The sequence below is a fragment of the Echeneis naucrates genome, chromosome 18 (genome assembly GCF_900963305.1).
Source record: "Echeneis naucrates chromosome 18, fEcheNa1.1, whole genome shotgun sequence".
In the NCBI taxonomy this organism is placed as follows: Eukaryota; Metazoa; Chordata; class Actinopteri; order Carangiformes; family Echeneidae; genus Echeneis; species Echeneis naucrates.
The window spans coordinates 1,526,677-1,539,715 of record NC_042528.1 but is presented as its reverse complement, the minus strand read 5'-3'; the positions used below and the strand labels follow the sequence as shown (position 1 = coordinate 1,539,715).

The 13,039-nt window shown below is 43.5% G+C and overlaps 2 protein-coding genes and 3 non-coding genes across 7 annotated transcripts; 3 read left to right on the top strand and 2 right to left on the bottom strand.

Annotated features, from left to right (window-relative positions):
* The first annotated feature begins 132 nt into the window (after positions 1-132).
* cmasa (cytidine monophosphate N-acetylneuraminic acid synthetase a) lies at positions 133-6,541 on the top strand. Of its 2 annotated transcripts, none has more exons than XM_029526391.1 (9): positions 133-186; positions 3,193-3,535; positions 3,912-4,054; positions 4,136-4,291; positions 4,544-4,680; positions 4,773-4,867; positions 5,221-5,392; positions 5,472-5,637; positions 5,721-5,935. In XM_029526391.1, exons 1-9 carry the CDS (start codon positions 159-161, stop codon positions 5,933-5,935), a joined length of 1,455 nt encoding a protein of 484 aa, XP_029382251.1. In that variant the 5' UTR covers positions 133-158. The 2 variants fall into 2 exon arrangements, with proteins under 2 accessions (XP_029382251.1, XP_029382250.1); XM_029526390.1 differs by having other exon boundaries at positions 144-231; positions 5,721-6,541.
* trnan-guu (transfer RNA asparagine (anticodon GUU)) lies at positions 1,295-1,368 on the top strand. Its single transcript has one exon. It is a non-coding gene; the product is annotated as a tRNA-Asn (tRNA).
* trnan-guu (transfer RNA asparagine (anticodon GUU)) lies at positions 1,969-2,042 on the top strand. The gene has a single exon. It is a non-coding gene; the product is annotated as a tRNA-Asn (tRNA).
* trnan-guu (transfer RNA asparagine (anticodon GUU)) lies at positions 2,792-2,865 on the bottom strand. Its single transcript has one exon. It is a non-coding gene; the product is annotated as a tRNA-Asn (tRNA).
* Positions 6,542-7,316: 775 nt separating the features above from the next.
* On the bottom strand, positions 7,317-12,745 carry LOC115058966 (E3 ubiquitin-protein ligase TRIM39). 2 transcript variants are annotated; one of them, XM_029526537.1, is made up of 15 exons: positions 12,581-12,745; positions 11,112-11,253; positions 10,753-10,987; positions 10,220-10,404; positions 10,033-10,137; positions 9,824-9,919; positions 9,205-9,438; positions 8,980-9,127; positions 8,728-8,775; positions 8,588-8,614; positions 8,431-8,495; positions 8,195-8,305; positions 7,991-8,109; positions 7,750-7,846; positions 7,317-7,659 (listed from the first exon to the last, which is right to left on the bottom strand). In XM_029526537.1, exons 2-15 carry the CDS (start codon positions 11,250-11,252, stop codon positions 7,507-7,509), a joined length of 1,764 nt encoding a protein of 587 aa, XP_029382397.1. In that variant the 5' UTR covers position 11,253; positions 12,581-12,745; the 3' UTR covers positions 7,317-7,506. The 2 variants fall into 2 exon arrangements, with proteins under 2 accessions (XP_029382397.1, XP_029382396.1); XM_029526536.1 differs by having other exon boundaries at positions 10,220-10,434; positions 12,581-12,741.
* Positions 12,746-13,039: the final 294 nt, after the last annotated feature.

Genomic DNA, 13,039 nt, shown 5'->3' with positions numbered 1-13,039 from the left:
CCTGCGTGTTCCCGCCTGCTGGGTTTTTCCCATTTGCATTTGCAGATATACAAAATAGGCGCACTTCAGTCCTCACAGCATTTATTTATTTATTTATTTTCAGCAGAGCTCTTTCTCCCCGTGAACGAGGACTTGGAGACAGTTATGAAAGGTGTCTCATGAGAGGCGTGGCGCAGGATGACCCAGGTGGCGTTCAGATCAGCTCCACTCTCCTTCTTCATGGTTTTGAAGGTTAGGGTTTGTGACATCGCCTTCAGGAATCCTTTTTGTTTTGTTAAGCAAGATATTTGTGTACCAGATTTAAGATTTAGTTTTAAATAAAAAAGAGGCGAAGATGCAGAGAGCGGGCTGAGCGCTCCTCAGACCAGTCCGACCTGATCAACAACCTCATCTCTCCTCTGTGCTACTGTTATTTCTTTGTCGTTCCGCCCTCTGTTTGTGTTTCCACACCAAAGAACCACAGATTTCTTCTCTCCTGTTGACGATGTTCTTTATTAACCAACAGGTGACACACTGAACTGTTATTTTCAACACCACAGGCTGTGTCACTTTGTGTATCCAAAACTCTCTGTACCAGCATTCATTTAAATAAAACCCCAAAGCAACGTAGATCTGTGTTTTATTCATGCTGTTACTGATACTTAATGTTGATGAGAGAGGTCGAATCCAGAACTGTGACTTTTGTGACTACTAGTGGTGGCGTTGCAGTAAGTATATAACAGCAACGAATATAAAACAATAAAGTTGATATTTGACGGTACAAAAATCATTTTACAGCTTCAAACATAACAAAATGTTTAAGAGTTTTCAAATATCATCGTCTCCCTCAAGAATTTTTTAATCAAACTTCTTAGAAAAGGAGAGGCCAAATCATTAGTGACCTCTTTGTTCCAGTTCTTGACTTTCGATTCTCTTCTGATCTCTTTACATATTTTATAGACTTTGTTTTCTGTGAACTATGTGGCAGCGCCGGTCAAGTAGCATACCTGTGTGTTTGTGTGTTAGTGCGCTTGTTCACGCCAAGAATAGCTTGTATAATAATATAGCAGTACATAATATAGCAGTAACTTTGTGTTGTTGCTGATCTTTTGTTGACTTGACCGGTGTTGGATTAATGGACTCTTGTTAAAGTCGAAAATGAAAGGAGCTGATTCACTTAGCAGGGCCACATTTAACTCGTAACTTCCACACATTTCGACGTATAAAAACAAAAACAACAAAAAAAAGTTAGCTTAAATAGATTAAAGTGGGTGGGGCTAGGATTTTAAGGCCACACCCACACACCTGCAAGCATGTCTCTGTGGCGCAATCGGTTAGCGCGTTCGGCTGTTAACCGAAAGGTTGGTGGTTCGAGCCCACCCAGGGACGAGCTTCTCTTTAGTTTAATTTAAAAAAAAAAAAGTTTATAATAAGAGAAAAACAAGCAAGGCTGGGTGGAGCTTAAGGCCACACCCTTTTAAGCTGTCATATGGCGTGATCAACTAAAAGGTTGGTGGTTCAAGCCCAACCAAGAAAAGTTTGTTTTAAAAGCAACTTACTTATTTATTTATTTATTTTTATACATTTCATCCAACAAACAAGTGTTAGTGGGTGGAGCTTGAATGTGAAGCCACACCCTCATCCAATCTCTGTGGTGCAATTGGTTATATGTTTGGCTGTTAACAGAAAGGTTGGTAGTTCGAGCCCACCCAGGGACGATTGGCCTTTATGAGTGGAGCATTTTCCTGAACACTTAAAGAAGAGTTAATAATTAATAATATCCATTTTCAAGAATCTAGAAATTTATTTTAATAAATTTCTATTTCAATATTTTTAAAGGAGAGGTGATAAAAAAGTGCAAAGAATAAACCGCAAGCATTGTTAGAATCAAACCCTTCCCATATTTTTAAATAAAGCACCGTCAGGTATATTAAGGAAGTTCTTTGGAAATGGGTCAACATGGCTGCCCCGCCCGAAACCGTCCAACCGGTCTCTGTGGCGCAATCGGTTAGCGCGTTCGGCTGTTAACCGAAAGGTTGGTGGTTCGAGCCCACCCAGGGACGGGATCGCTTTTTAACCCTCCGGATCATCTTCAACAACACACTCTGCTTTTTCTCATTTCAGTCCGTCAGAGTCAAATTATCCAGAGTCATCCGTGTTTTTATTATTATAAGTGTCAATAAGAGTCTGTTTTTAAAATGACTTGATGTGTGTTTCAGTTTGTATAAAGTCTAAAATATTAAATATGTAACAGATATGTCAGGACATGAGGACATGAGTCATTAGTTATTAGAAATAGAAGTTAGCAAATAAATGAATAATAATCACGTATTCACATCTGTTAATGGGTTATGTATTAATTTAGGGGAAACTCTGCCCTCTGTTAATTATTATTATTATTATTATCATTATCAGCAGTGTACCTGCTGTTGACAACCAGAAGATGTCAATATTTACCAGTAAAATAAAGGCACAAAAAGTCAGCAGGTTTTGTTTTCTGCTTCATTTTTTACAGGTGTATTTAAATAGAGTGTTTTATCTTCAGATAATTTACGGTTTGCTGTGTATTTGTGTGTGTGTAGCTTTTTAATAGGATCATTTCACAATCACCACATTTGATTAATTAAAAACAGCAGAATAAAATACTGGAAGGGATAAATCATGGCTTCAAACCACCAACCTGTCAGTAACCAGAATAACACACTAACCAAATACACAACAAAGACACAACACTGCCTGAAGGGGGTGTGGTCTAGTTTATTTTTCACAACTCTCTAAAACGTGTTTTTCTGATTTAAACTAAAGAGAAGCTCGTCCCTGGGTGGGCTCGAACCACCAACCTTTCGGTTAACAGCCGAACGCGCTAACCGATTGCGCCACAGAGACTTGTCTCTACGTGAGAAGGCGTGGCCTAACATATTAGGCCACACCCACATGTTGTTATTTTTCTCCTCTAAATGTGTACAATTTTAAATTTTGACCTGACAAAAGTTACAAAATGTGGCGTGAATAATGTAAATAAATCTCCTTAAGGACTTTTTCTAAAAATTTCTAAACTGATTCCTTCCATTTAAAATATGTAATTGTGTATATTTAATACTTAATATTTATTTGCTTTTATTTGATATGAAAAGGGCACATTTGAGGATTGTGGTGCAGTTCTGCCGTCCTGCCGCGGGGGGCGGTGATGAGCTCACTGTGTTTGTTTTTCAGCCGTCAAAGAAGATCAAACCGGATCTGTCGGTACGGCAGATCCGCCCTTCTCTCTGCCTGCTTTTAAGAACCGACCCGGACGTAGGAGCTCCGGTTCCATGATGACCGACCCGTCAGGCACGTCCAGCCGGAAGAGAAGCCTCCCGGCGGATAATGGCGACCGCGGCGGTCCGCTCCCGGCCCGCAGGCCGGGCCGACCCGGAGCGGACCGACACATCGCCGCTCTGGTTCTGGCCCGGGGGGGCAGCAAAGGGATCCCCCTGAAAAACATCAAAATGCTGGCCGGGGTTCCGCTCATCGGATGGGTCCTCCGGGCTGCCGTAGACTCCGAAATGTTCGACAGGTACACCAGAAACACAGTGAAATAAAACGAAACCTTAACAGAACAAGAACATTTGTGTTTTATTGTTATATCTGTGTTATTTCCTTTGGAAGGATCACTTACTTCATTCTGATTATTTATAATATAATAAGTTTTTTTGTTTTTAAGTTCATGTTGTAAGAATTAGCTGGATAGAAAGCCAAACAATTAAGAAACATTATTTTGTTCATTCATTTTGTTCATGCTTTTCTCACTTTTGTTTTTCAATTATTGATAATTTTATTTCATGCATCTACATCCATTTTGTGTATTACTCGTTTTCAAACTTGAGCTGTGTTGGTTGGAAGAAAACAATAAGTGAGTCTTTATTTGGGTGTGCTACTTTGTTGTTTTACAGTGTGTGGGTGTCAACGGACCACGACGAGATCGAGAAGGTGGCGAAATCCTGGGGGGCCAAGGTCCATCGCAGGAGCCCCCAAGTCTCCAGAGACTCCTCCTCATCGCTGGAGACTATTCAGGAGTTTGTGCAGCTCAACCCCGGTGCGTAAAACTGTCTGAGATGTAACCGCCGGGGCACGGCGTGCTCTAACCCCGAACCCTCCGTGGCTCCTTTGTTGACAGAGGTGGATGTGATCTGCCACATTCAGGCCACGTCTCCATGTCTGCATCCCTTCCACATCAAAGAGGCCCTGGAGATGATCCTGCTGGAGGGCTTTGATTCCGTCTTCTCTGTGGTCCGCAGGCACCAGTTCCGCTGGGAGGAGGTCAAGAAGGGAAGTAAGTCAACAAATGTCAAGTCAAGTGTTGATTTTAATTTCAGTTGGTTGATGACAATCGAAAAAACTGTAAGCAGGAAACAGGAATAAAGTGATATCTGTAACTGTTGTTGAATCAGGGTGTGGATTGCTGTGACAAGTCTTCGCTTGTTTTTCTGTCAGATAGCTCTTACGTTGTGAACAAACACACAGGTGAACACATGAATGAAATGATGTTTGGTGAAACCGTGTCCCTCTCGCTGCCTCCTCCCAGCTGGGAAACTCACCCGTCCGTTCAACCTGGACCCGGTCAACCGACCCCGCCGTCAAGACTGGTCCGGTGAGCTGTGTGAGAACGGCTCCTTTTATTTTGGCACCAGAGAGCTGATCAAGAGCGAGGGATGCCTCCAGGTAACAGGTGTCTCTGTCAGCAGCAGCAGCAGCTGTTGTTGTTGGCGTATTTTCTGATCTTTAATGTTTAATGGTCCGGTCTTTCCATCCAGGGACGTAAGGTGTGCTACTATGAGATGCTGCCGGAGTACAGCGTGGACATCGACGTGGACATCGACTGGCCCGTGGCGGAGCAGAGGGTCCTCAGGTGAGACAGCAGATCTTTGAACAGACAGAAGAATCATAATAAAAGCAGAAAACACACATTAAACTGTTGATGTGTCAGAGTGAAAGTAAACTCCGACCGCAATGATGCTCCATTTAGAGGGAAACAGACCAGAAAGGAGGGGAGGGTTTAGGAGGCGGGGCTACTGAGTGATTGACAGACAACCACACTCTCAGGTTGTTCAAGTTTACTGCAGCATTGTTGTTGAAAAATCTCATTACCAGAAACATTTGTGTTTGTGCTGAAAACATTCATCTCAGTTGATCATTTCTTCCTTTTTTTTTTTTTGTCGTCAGCGCTTCACGTTACAGCTGTTTCCTTGGTCTTTTTTTCAGGTATGGTTACTTCGGTCGGGTCACGCCGGAGGTGGTCCAGCTCATGTTCTGCAATGTTTCCGGATGTTTGACAGAAGGGAGAATCTTCCTGTCTGTGATCGGAGAGGAGATGGTCTCTGTCAACACCAGAGACATCACGGGCATCCGGATGCTGCAGAAGGAAGACGTGGAGGTTGGATTTTACTGCCAAAAAAAAAAATCTGCTCAGGTCACATCCTGGTCCTTACTGATCCTTCGTCTCACCCCAACAGGTACTGCTGCTGGCGTCCAGAGAAGATCCCATCACCAAGTCGCTGTGTGAGAAACTGGCCAAGAATACGGGCTGCGAAGTGATGGAGGTGGGAGAGGAGCCGCTGAATGATCTGAAGCAGGTGGTGGAGCAGAAGAAGCTGGAGTGGAAGGATGTGGCGTACATGGGTAAAGTCCGCCGGCCTTTAATGGCGTTGTCTCCAGATGAGTTCTCTGTCTTCATTTTTCCATTTCCACGCATTTCCTCCCAGGTAACGACAAGGCTGACGTGAACTGCCTGAACCTGGCTGGTTTGAGCGCCGTACCTGCCGACGCCCCTGTGGTCGCCATCAACGCCGCAAAATACACGTGCCACAAAGTCGGGGGAATGGGGGCCGTCAGGGAGTTCGCCGAGCACATCCTCCTTCAGAAACACAAGGCCAAGTCACAGATGAAGCAGGATCGCATCGACAACAGCAGCTTCTGATGGGACCCGAGAGGTTTTAGATTTAAATTCATCAAGGAATGCACGAGAATTCAAATATATATCGGATACAGAATTTTTTGATTCAAATTAGATTACAAATAGATTACAAATTCAATGAAAGTTGAGACTTTTCATTTGCTGGTTTCAATATGTGGGATTGTTTTGTAATTTTTAGAATGAGTGGAAATTTAAGTGAAGGGGTTAGATACTTCGGTACAATCAAAAGTTTAATTTTCATCAGACTGGTCACTGCTGAAACTAACAGTGAACAACAACAAGATCTAGGTTTGTTTTTTGAAGGATTTTTTTTTTTAATACTAAGTTAAATGACATTCCCTGAAGTGTCCTACACTACACTGGTCGAAGCATTTTAAACCAAAATGTATGAAAAAAGTCAACAGGCTTAAGAGTGTATCGATCTGCAGAATCTGTTATTTGGTTAAGGAAATAATATTAATAATAATCTGTGTGATTAGAGGAATATCTGTTGTTTCTTTTTATTATCTGATGTGATGGCTGGATGATTTTGTTTGTGGGAAACATGTCATTTGATTGTTTTGTCAATTTTTAAATGTCAATCAATAAATGAGTGTCTGAAACCGTGAATAGAATTTTTCTGTGATGTTGGTGCTTTGTCATTTTCCTACTTAATATTTAGAAAAAACTAAACAAGCTTTATTAGTTATACTGTCTAACTTCATGCTGTTTGGGGCTTTAATGTTGGCATGATGTCATTTCATTTGTAAAACAGCTATTTTGTTTAAACAGCAGGCTTCTTGAACTCCTGCTGCAGGATATGAATTTCTGTCAAACCGTCACTCAGCAGCTCAGTGATGCTGTCTAAGCCCCATTCCTTGAATGTCTAACATATATTTTACCCTGCAGGGGTTTTTGTCAGCTGTATTACTGTATCTTTGGTAACAGCCTTAGCTGAGAGATGAGCTCTTTGCCTTAAAAAGACAAAAGTTGGATATGAGGAGTGATTATTATTAATAATAATAAAACATGGGCATGAGTAATGAATGTTATTTTTCACTGTGAAGTTGTAAAGTGAGATTTAAAACTCAGAGAAATTATAATTCAGTTGGTTTGAAGAAACAAACTGTGTGTGTGTCGCTGAAGCAATTAGCAATTTGTATTTATTAGAAACTATAAAACTACACCAGTTGGAATGAGGAGGAACATATTTAAACTAATGAATCTCTGTTCAAATATTTTTCAGCTTGTAGTCAGTCGTTCTTTATGCTAAGCTAAGCTAATTGGCCTGCAGCCACATATTTAATGTGAGTCAGCTATCAAACCTCTCTTCACACAGTGAAACTCAGCGTGTTCCTGAAAAGCTCAGTCCTCAGATGATAGCCACCGAAATAACACTCAAACATTGTGGGAAAAAAGGTGATTGTTTTATTAAATGATCAGTAAATAATAGATACGTGATGATGTTTGACCTGTACAGAAAAGAAAGTCACAGTCAGCCATTAACGTCAGCCAAAAGGACACAGAGGGCCTGAGGATGGACTGGATATCAACAAGAGAAGAAGACGCAACGCACAACCTTCAGGTGCTTTCTGTCACTGTGTTGTGTTTACTGGCGTAATGACCAGCGGCCCGTCGTTCTTTCCTGATTTGTTCGTACAAGGGCTGAAGAACGGGTAGATGCTTTCGGTGAAAGCGTCGTTGAACGTGTAGATGTGGATTTTAGCATCGACGTTGTAGAACGACACCTGCAGAGAAAAAGAAGGAGAGTCAGTGTTGTTAGAAAACAGCCGCAAAAAACACCACAAGTGATGTCAAATCATTTTCCCATACTGCACCTGTCCTTTCTCAAAGTCCACAAACACCCCGATCTTATTTGGTTGGAGGTTCAGATGGACGTCTGTGGAAGGTTTGGTGCGAAAGGCGTACTTGTTCCTGGAGAACAGTTAAATACAGGAAGAAGGAAATAATTAGAAAGATGAAATGAATTTCACATTATAAATAATTTCAGGATAAAACTTTGGAATGTGTGTTTGCAACCGTGAATCTCTTTTGGCCTTGGAGGTGATGAGAGCTCACTTGTTTCTGAGGCTGAGGAACCAGTATCCATTAATTGGTGTGACTTCAATCTTCCCCTTCCTGTTGATGGATTGCCTGGCCACCCCCAGATCCCAGTCCGTCTTCCCGCCCACCTCCACCTGCGACAGGAAGAGGAACAGACTCACACCATCGACGCCACGAAATGCTTAAAAACGTGCTCATTTTCTGAGTCGATCATCTCACCTCCCAGTAGTGTCTCCCAGAGGAGATGGCCTCCCTCCCCAGGATGCACACCACCCTGTCGAACCGCTCCGGATTATCTGGAAGCAGCTGGTGTCGGTCTCCACATCTCACCTGTCGAAAGGCGTTTCGTCAAAACCAGCCAAACATCTGGACACTCTATTTATTTTCATATTATAGATCTATTTTGTCTTTGGAAAGTTTACAGAGTTTGGATAATAATTAAAGAAGCGTCTCACACTCTTCATGTCCTCTGACAGAATCAGTCTTGGATGAGCAGTGTTGCTGTCCAGAGTTACATCCACTGAGGTGAAGAGAGGTTAAGATTTGATTTAATTGTTGCTCCGTTGTTTTGTTTTCACTGAATTGGGTTTGTGTGTTTGGCTGTGAAGATACCTGCGTACTCCTGCACTCTCTTCATCCCTGCAGACAAACACAAATCTTTCAGTATCTGGATGTTTTACTATCAGCAGACTGAGGCACCAATCACTGGTTTATTATTGGTTAGGCTGCTTAAGGTGGACTGGGACACTCACTGGGCTGCAGCCGGACCGGACTGGGTTCCACTGCCAAGGGAGGAAAACCTGGAGACCAAATGAGTCAAATCAAACTGTAAAGGGTTGAGGAAAATGGGTGGAGCCCAAAATTTGACAACACAAACTAAAAATTCTAATAATTTTGGAATACATTTGCCAAATGAGGGACATTAATCTCTGAGTATTAATCAGGCCTGAGAAACTTTGATCTTTGTTGGTGCTTTTGGAAAAACGTTGAGTGACTTTTCCGACCTGATTCTGCGACATTATCCAGCTCTTCCCGGAACCGCCCCACCAGAGCGGCCAGAGACCTGTAGATGGTCCTTGTCCCCAGGTCCGTGTTCACCGACACCCCGGACCAGTCTTTGGCGGGCAGAGGACTGGAGATGGCCGGGAAAGTCTGGAGGAAGGTGGAAGTGGATAAAAGCTTTCTGCGTGTCTGGATCTCATCAAACAGAAGGCTTGATTCCCACCGACCTTGATGCAGTGACTGTGGTCGTCCGACTGGGTCAGCTCGGCGAGGGCGCTCCCTCTCCGCCGCAGCTCCTCCACCTCCAGCTCCAGCTGTCGTACCATGACTTCGGCCTGGTGCTCGGCCGCCCGCCGGCTCATCTCCATCACTTCAATCAGCTCCGCCTGCGAACGCTCGATGGCGGAAACGAGCGAGAAGAACAGGCCGACACTTCCCGCCGTCTCTCGCTCTACAGCCAACTGGGCCGAGAGAAAGGGTCAGATTCTGTCAGTTATCATTACTGCAATAACAGAGACCGGATTTACAAAGTCAGAATCCCAAATTCATGTTTGTCTAAAACCAGGAACCCTAACCTAAATAAGAACACCTGCAACAAACCGGTCCAACCTCAAACCAGCTATTCAGCTATTCAACATTTAATCCAACCCAACAGTCCAGTAAGACTTTGGATCACTCCATCAGACACACAGCTCCAAACATGGCACCGTGTTGGATTTGGAAATAAAACGGGAATAACTGAGATTAAAACTGAGAAAAAGATGTGAATCCTGGTGGAACCTTAAAGAACGTGACGGGAGGATTTACAGGTTCAGCCACATATTTAGAATAATCTGTCTGACTTACCTCCAGCTCAGATACTGACATTCTGATCTCTTCGATCTTCCTGATCCTCTGTCTGATCATCTCCTGGATCTCCTGCTCCAGCAGATTTAGCTGTGACTACACACACACTCGTGTCAATCAAGTCATCAACCGCCCTGCTTTGCTTTGTTTTTTGAGTAAACTTGAGCATCATTGCCTCTGTTTTTTTTTTTGTTTTTTTTTTGTCCCACCTTGGTTTCCGTCCACTCGTCTTCGACGGCCACCGTGTCGTGATCCTGGTGGGACTCCGCTTCGCAGTCAGGACAGATGCACATCCGGTCCGTCCTGCAGAAAATCTGACACCAACAAGAAAGAGCATCAAACCTTAACCGGGCACAAAGAGGAAAACCAGGTTCTGGATTCAGGATTCTGGTTTACCATCATTCCTCTTTGGTGGATCTCACAGAGGGGGAGGTTCTGGCTGCTCGCCGCCCCGCTCAAGGTGAACCTTCTCCGGCTCCTGGAGTCCAGGTACGTTGGAGGAGGCGGGGGAGGTCCGAGCTCCTGAATCAGGGCTGCGATTGGACTGTGGTTCGGTACTGAAGAGGCGAGCTGGGTCATGACTGGTGGGGACAGCGTTGGGGTGGGGGCCCCTTCCAAGATGGAGGACACAGGAAACAGGAAGCTTGTTCGTTGAATTTCATATCATAAGTTCCTTAAACCTGTTTTCTATCTTCCCTATAAAGTGGGCTCAGAGTGCATCAGGAAAAGCTTCAGAGAAACGAAGCAAATCAAAATCTAACCTTGAACGATGAAGACAGACGTGAGACTCTGGATGAATTCCTGAACATTTCAGGCTTCCTTAAACACGTTTTGTGTGAGTCTCTGGTTTTAGGTTACTGTTTTCTGTCTGTGTGAAGTTTTAAACTGGTCGTTCATTCATCGACCTAAACGACACGTCTCTGTCTCACCTTGGGGTTGAGCGTTGAGGCTCGGCTTCGGCAGAGTTTGAGGCAGCTTCTTCTTCAGTTCGTGAAATAAATCATCCGGCAGAGCTCCATCTCCTCTCCCGCCTCTCCTCTCCCTCCCCACCGTTCCTCCTCCCCTCATGGATCTAAACTGCTCTGTGATTTCTCGCAGCGTCCGGTTGATTTGGAGGTCCGGCTTCTTCTGGAAGGTTTTCTTACAGAGGGGACACTGGCACACCTGAGAGGAGACGAGGAGAAGAAGGGAGGAAGGATGATAGATTCCTTCTTTTTCTGTTTTCACATTCTGAACGAACGTCTCTGTCTCAGTAACAGGAAGAGCTTTGCAGAATATTTTAGCTGACCTTACAGCCGTCCCAGTATCGGCTGATGCAGGTCATGCAGTAGCTGTGGCCGCAGGGCGTGGTCGACGGGTTGGTGAACACATCCAGGCAGATGGAGCACTGGAACTGCTCGTCGGACAGAAAGCTGCCGGACAGAGACATCCTGGAGGACGCAGAGACACATTCACAGTTTCTCAGGAATATTTATAGACGTCTTTTTTTTTACGCCTGACCTTGTTTTCTTTTTGCTATCTTATCTTTTTATCATAATTATTATTATTTCTGTCACCTGGCAATGTTTGTTTCAGTGAGACATTCAGACTGGTGGAATTGATCGGTTTATTGCTGCTCCCCAGGGGATAAACCCCAAACTTCCCACTTTCTGTCTGAGAGCTGAAGAGCTGAAGTCATTAGCTAAAAACGGCACATTATGTAACGCACACATATCTTCGCCATCGCCGCGGATCAGATGAGGCTGGAATGAGGCAAGGCCAGATTCTGCTCTGCATCAGGCACAGAACACGTGAACACATGTTGGAACAGGTGACAGTCAATTCATTTAAACAGAGCAGCTGTGATTGTTTTTAATAATTCTGGGATAGATATGAGCCAAATAACCATCAACCAACGGATCGACAGTCAAAGTGTCACTAAGACATAAAACACCAACCGGACTGAGACATAAATTCTGACTGTCCAATTAGTGGATGACAAACGCTCAACAAGCTCGTTGTTATAAGTTACTCATTAGGGCAGCTTGTTTTTTTGCTGATGACTCAGCAAACATTTAGCATTTAGCTCCTCTGTTTTTTATATTCTTCTTTCTTATCCGAAGGAGCTGCCTACATTACCCAGAATGCAACAAGACCAAAGACGTGAGTTAGAGAGAGGTGTGATATAAATAATGTAAAATAAGTAAAGATGTGTTTTAGCTCAATTCTGTTTTAATTTTGTATTTTCAGGCTTGATTCTTGATTCTGCTTCAGTTTTTCTTCTCTGAATATGCAAAAGCAGCTTCTTCACACAAAGTTCCCTGTTTAGTTAAAGATTAAATGCTGATCTGTGGCTGACTTAATCTGTCAACACAACGCAGAAAAACAGTAAAACAAAACAAAAAAACCTGAATGGAGGTGTTTTATTACTCCTTGCAGATCACACCGGCTTTGTACCTGCCTCTTCTTTTGTGTAACTTCATTTCCCTGAAGGAAACTGGTCTGCAGCCAAGAGATTACAAATCCAAAACAATCTGCAACATTTTAAAGCTCAATTAAAAATCCCTGAAGCTCCAGAAAATCAAACTGGGGCGCTTTTCATACACATAAGGTGGGTGTCCAAATATCACATGCAAGTATGTTTGACAAAGGTGGAACACTTTGTTTCTGGTTTACCTAAAAACTGGCTTCCTCACTGCGGGCTCCTTTGGATCACAGTGACGTGGATATTTTGAGAAATAAACTTTGAAGATAAAATGAGAGAATTAAAGCTGATACCTTCCTGCAGGAGAAGTAAATCCCAGAAGCTCCAGAGATCAGTGACTGAAATGTGATTGATTGTGTCTTGGTTTCTATCTGAATCACTCACACTGCCGCTCTCAGAGTGTGTCTGCGTCTCCGGCTGGGAAATATAAAGGTTTGCATGTGTGTGTTTGAGTGAAGGTTGTGATTTTCCACCACACCTACTCACACTGATCTAACCAACAGGTCAATGCGGCAGGACTGGTTATAGCAGAGAATTACACACACACACACACAGTCCACAACATTTCTGCTTTGTGTTCCTCCAGCAGGTTGAGTTCCTGGCATCGACAACAAACAGAACAACACACTAACCGCACTACAACAAAGCTGCTTTCACTCCATTCTGATATTAATGATGGCCAACAATGACGTTTTAATGTGATGCTGTTTGTCAGCTGATTGTTTTGTTTTTGTGGTGTGCTACTTTGCTGT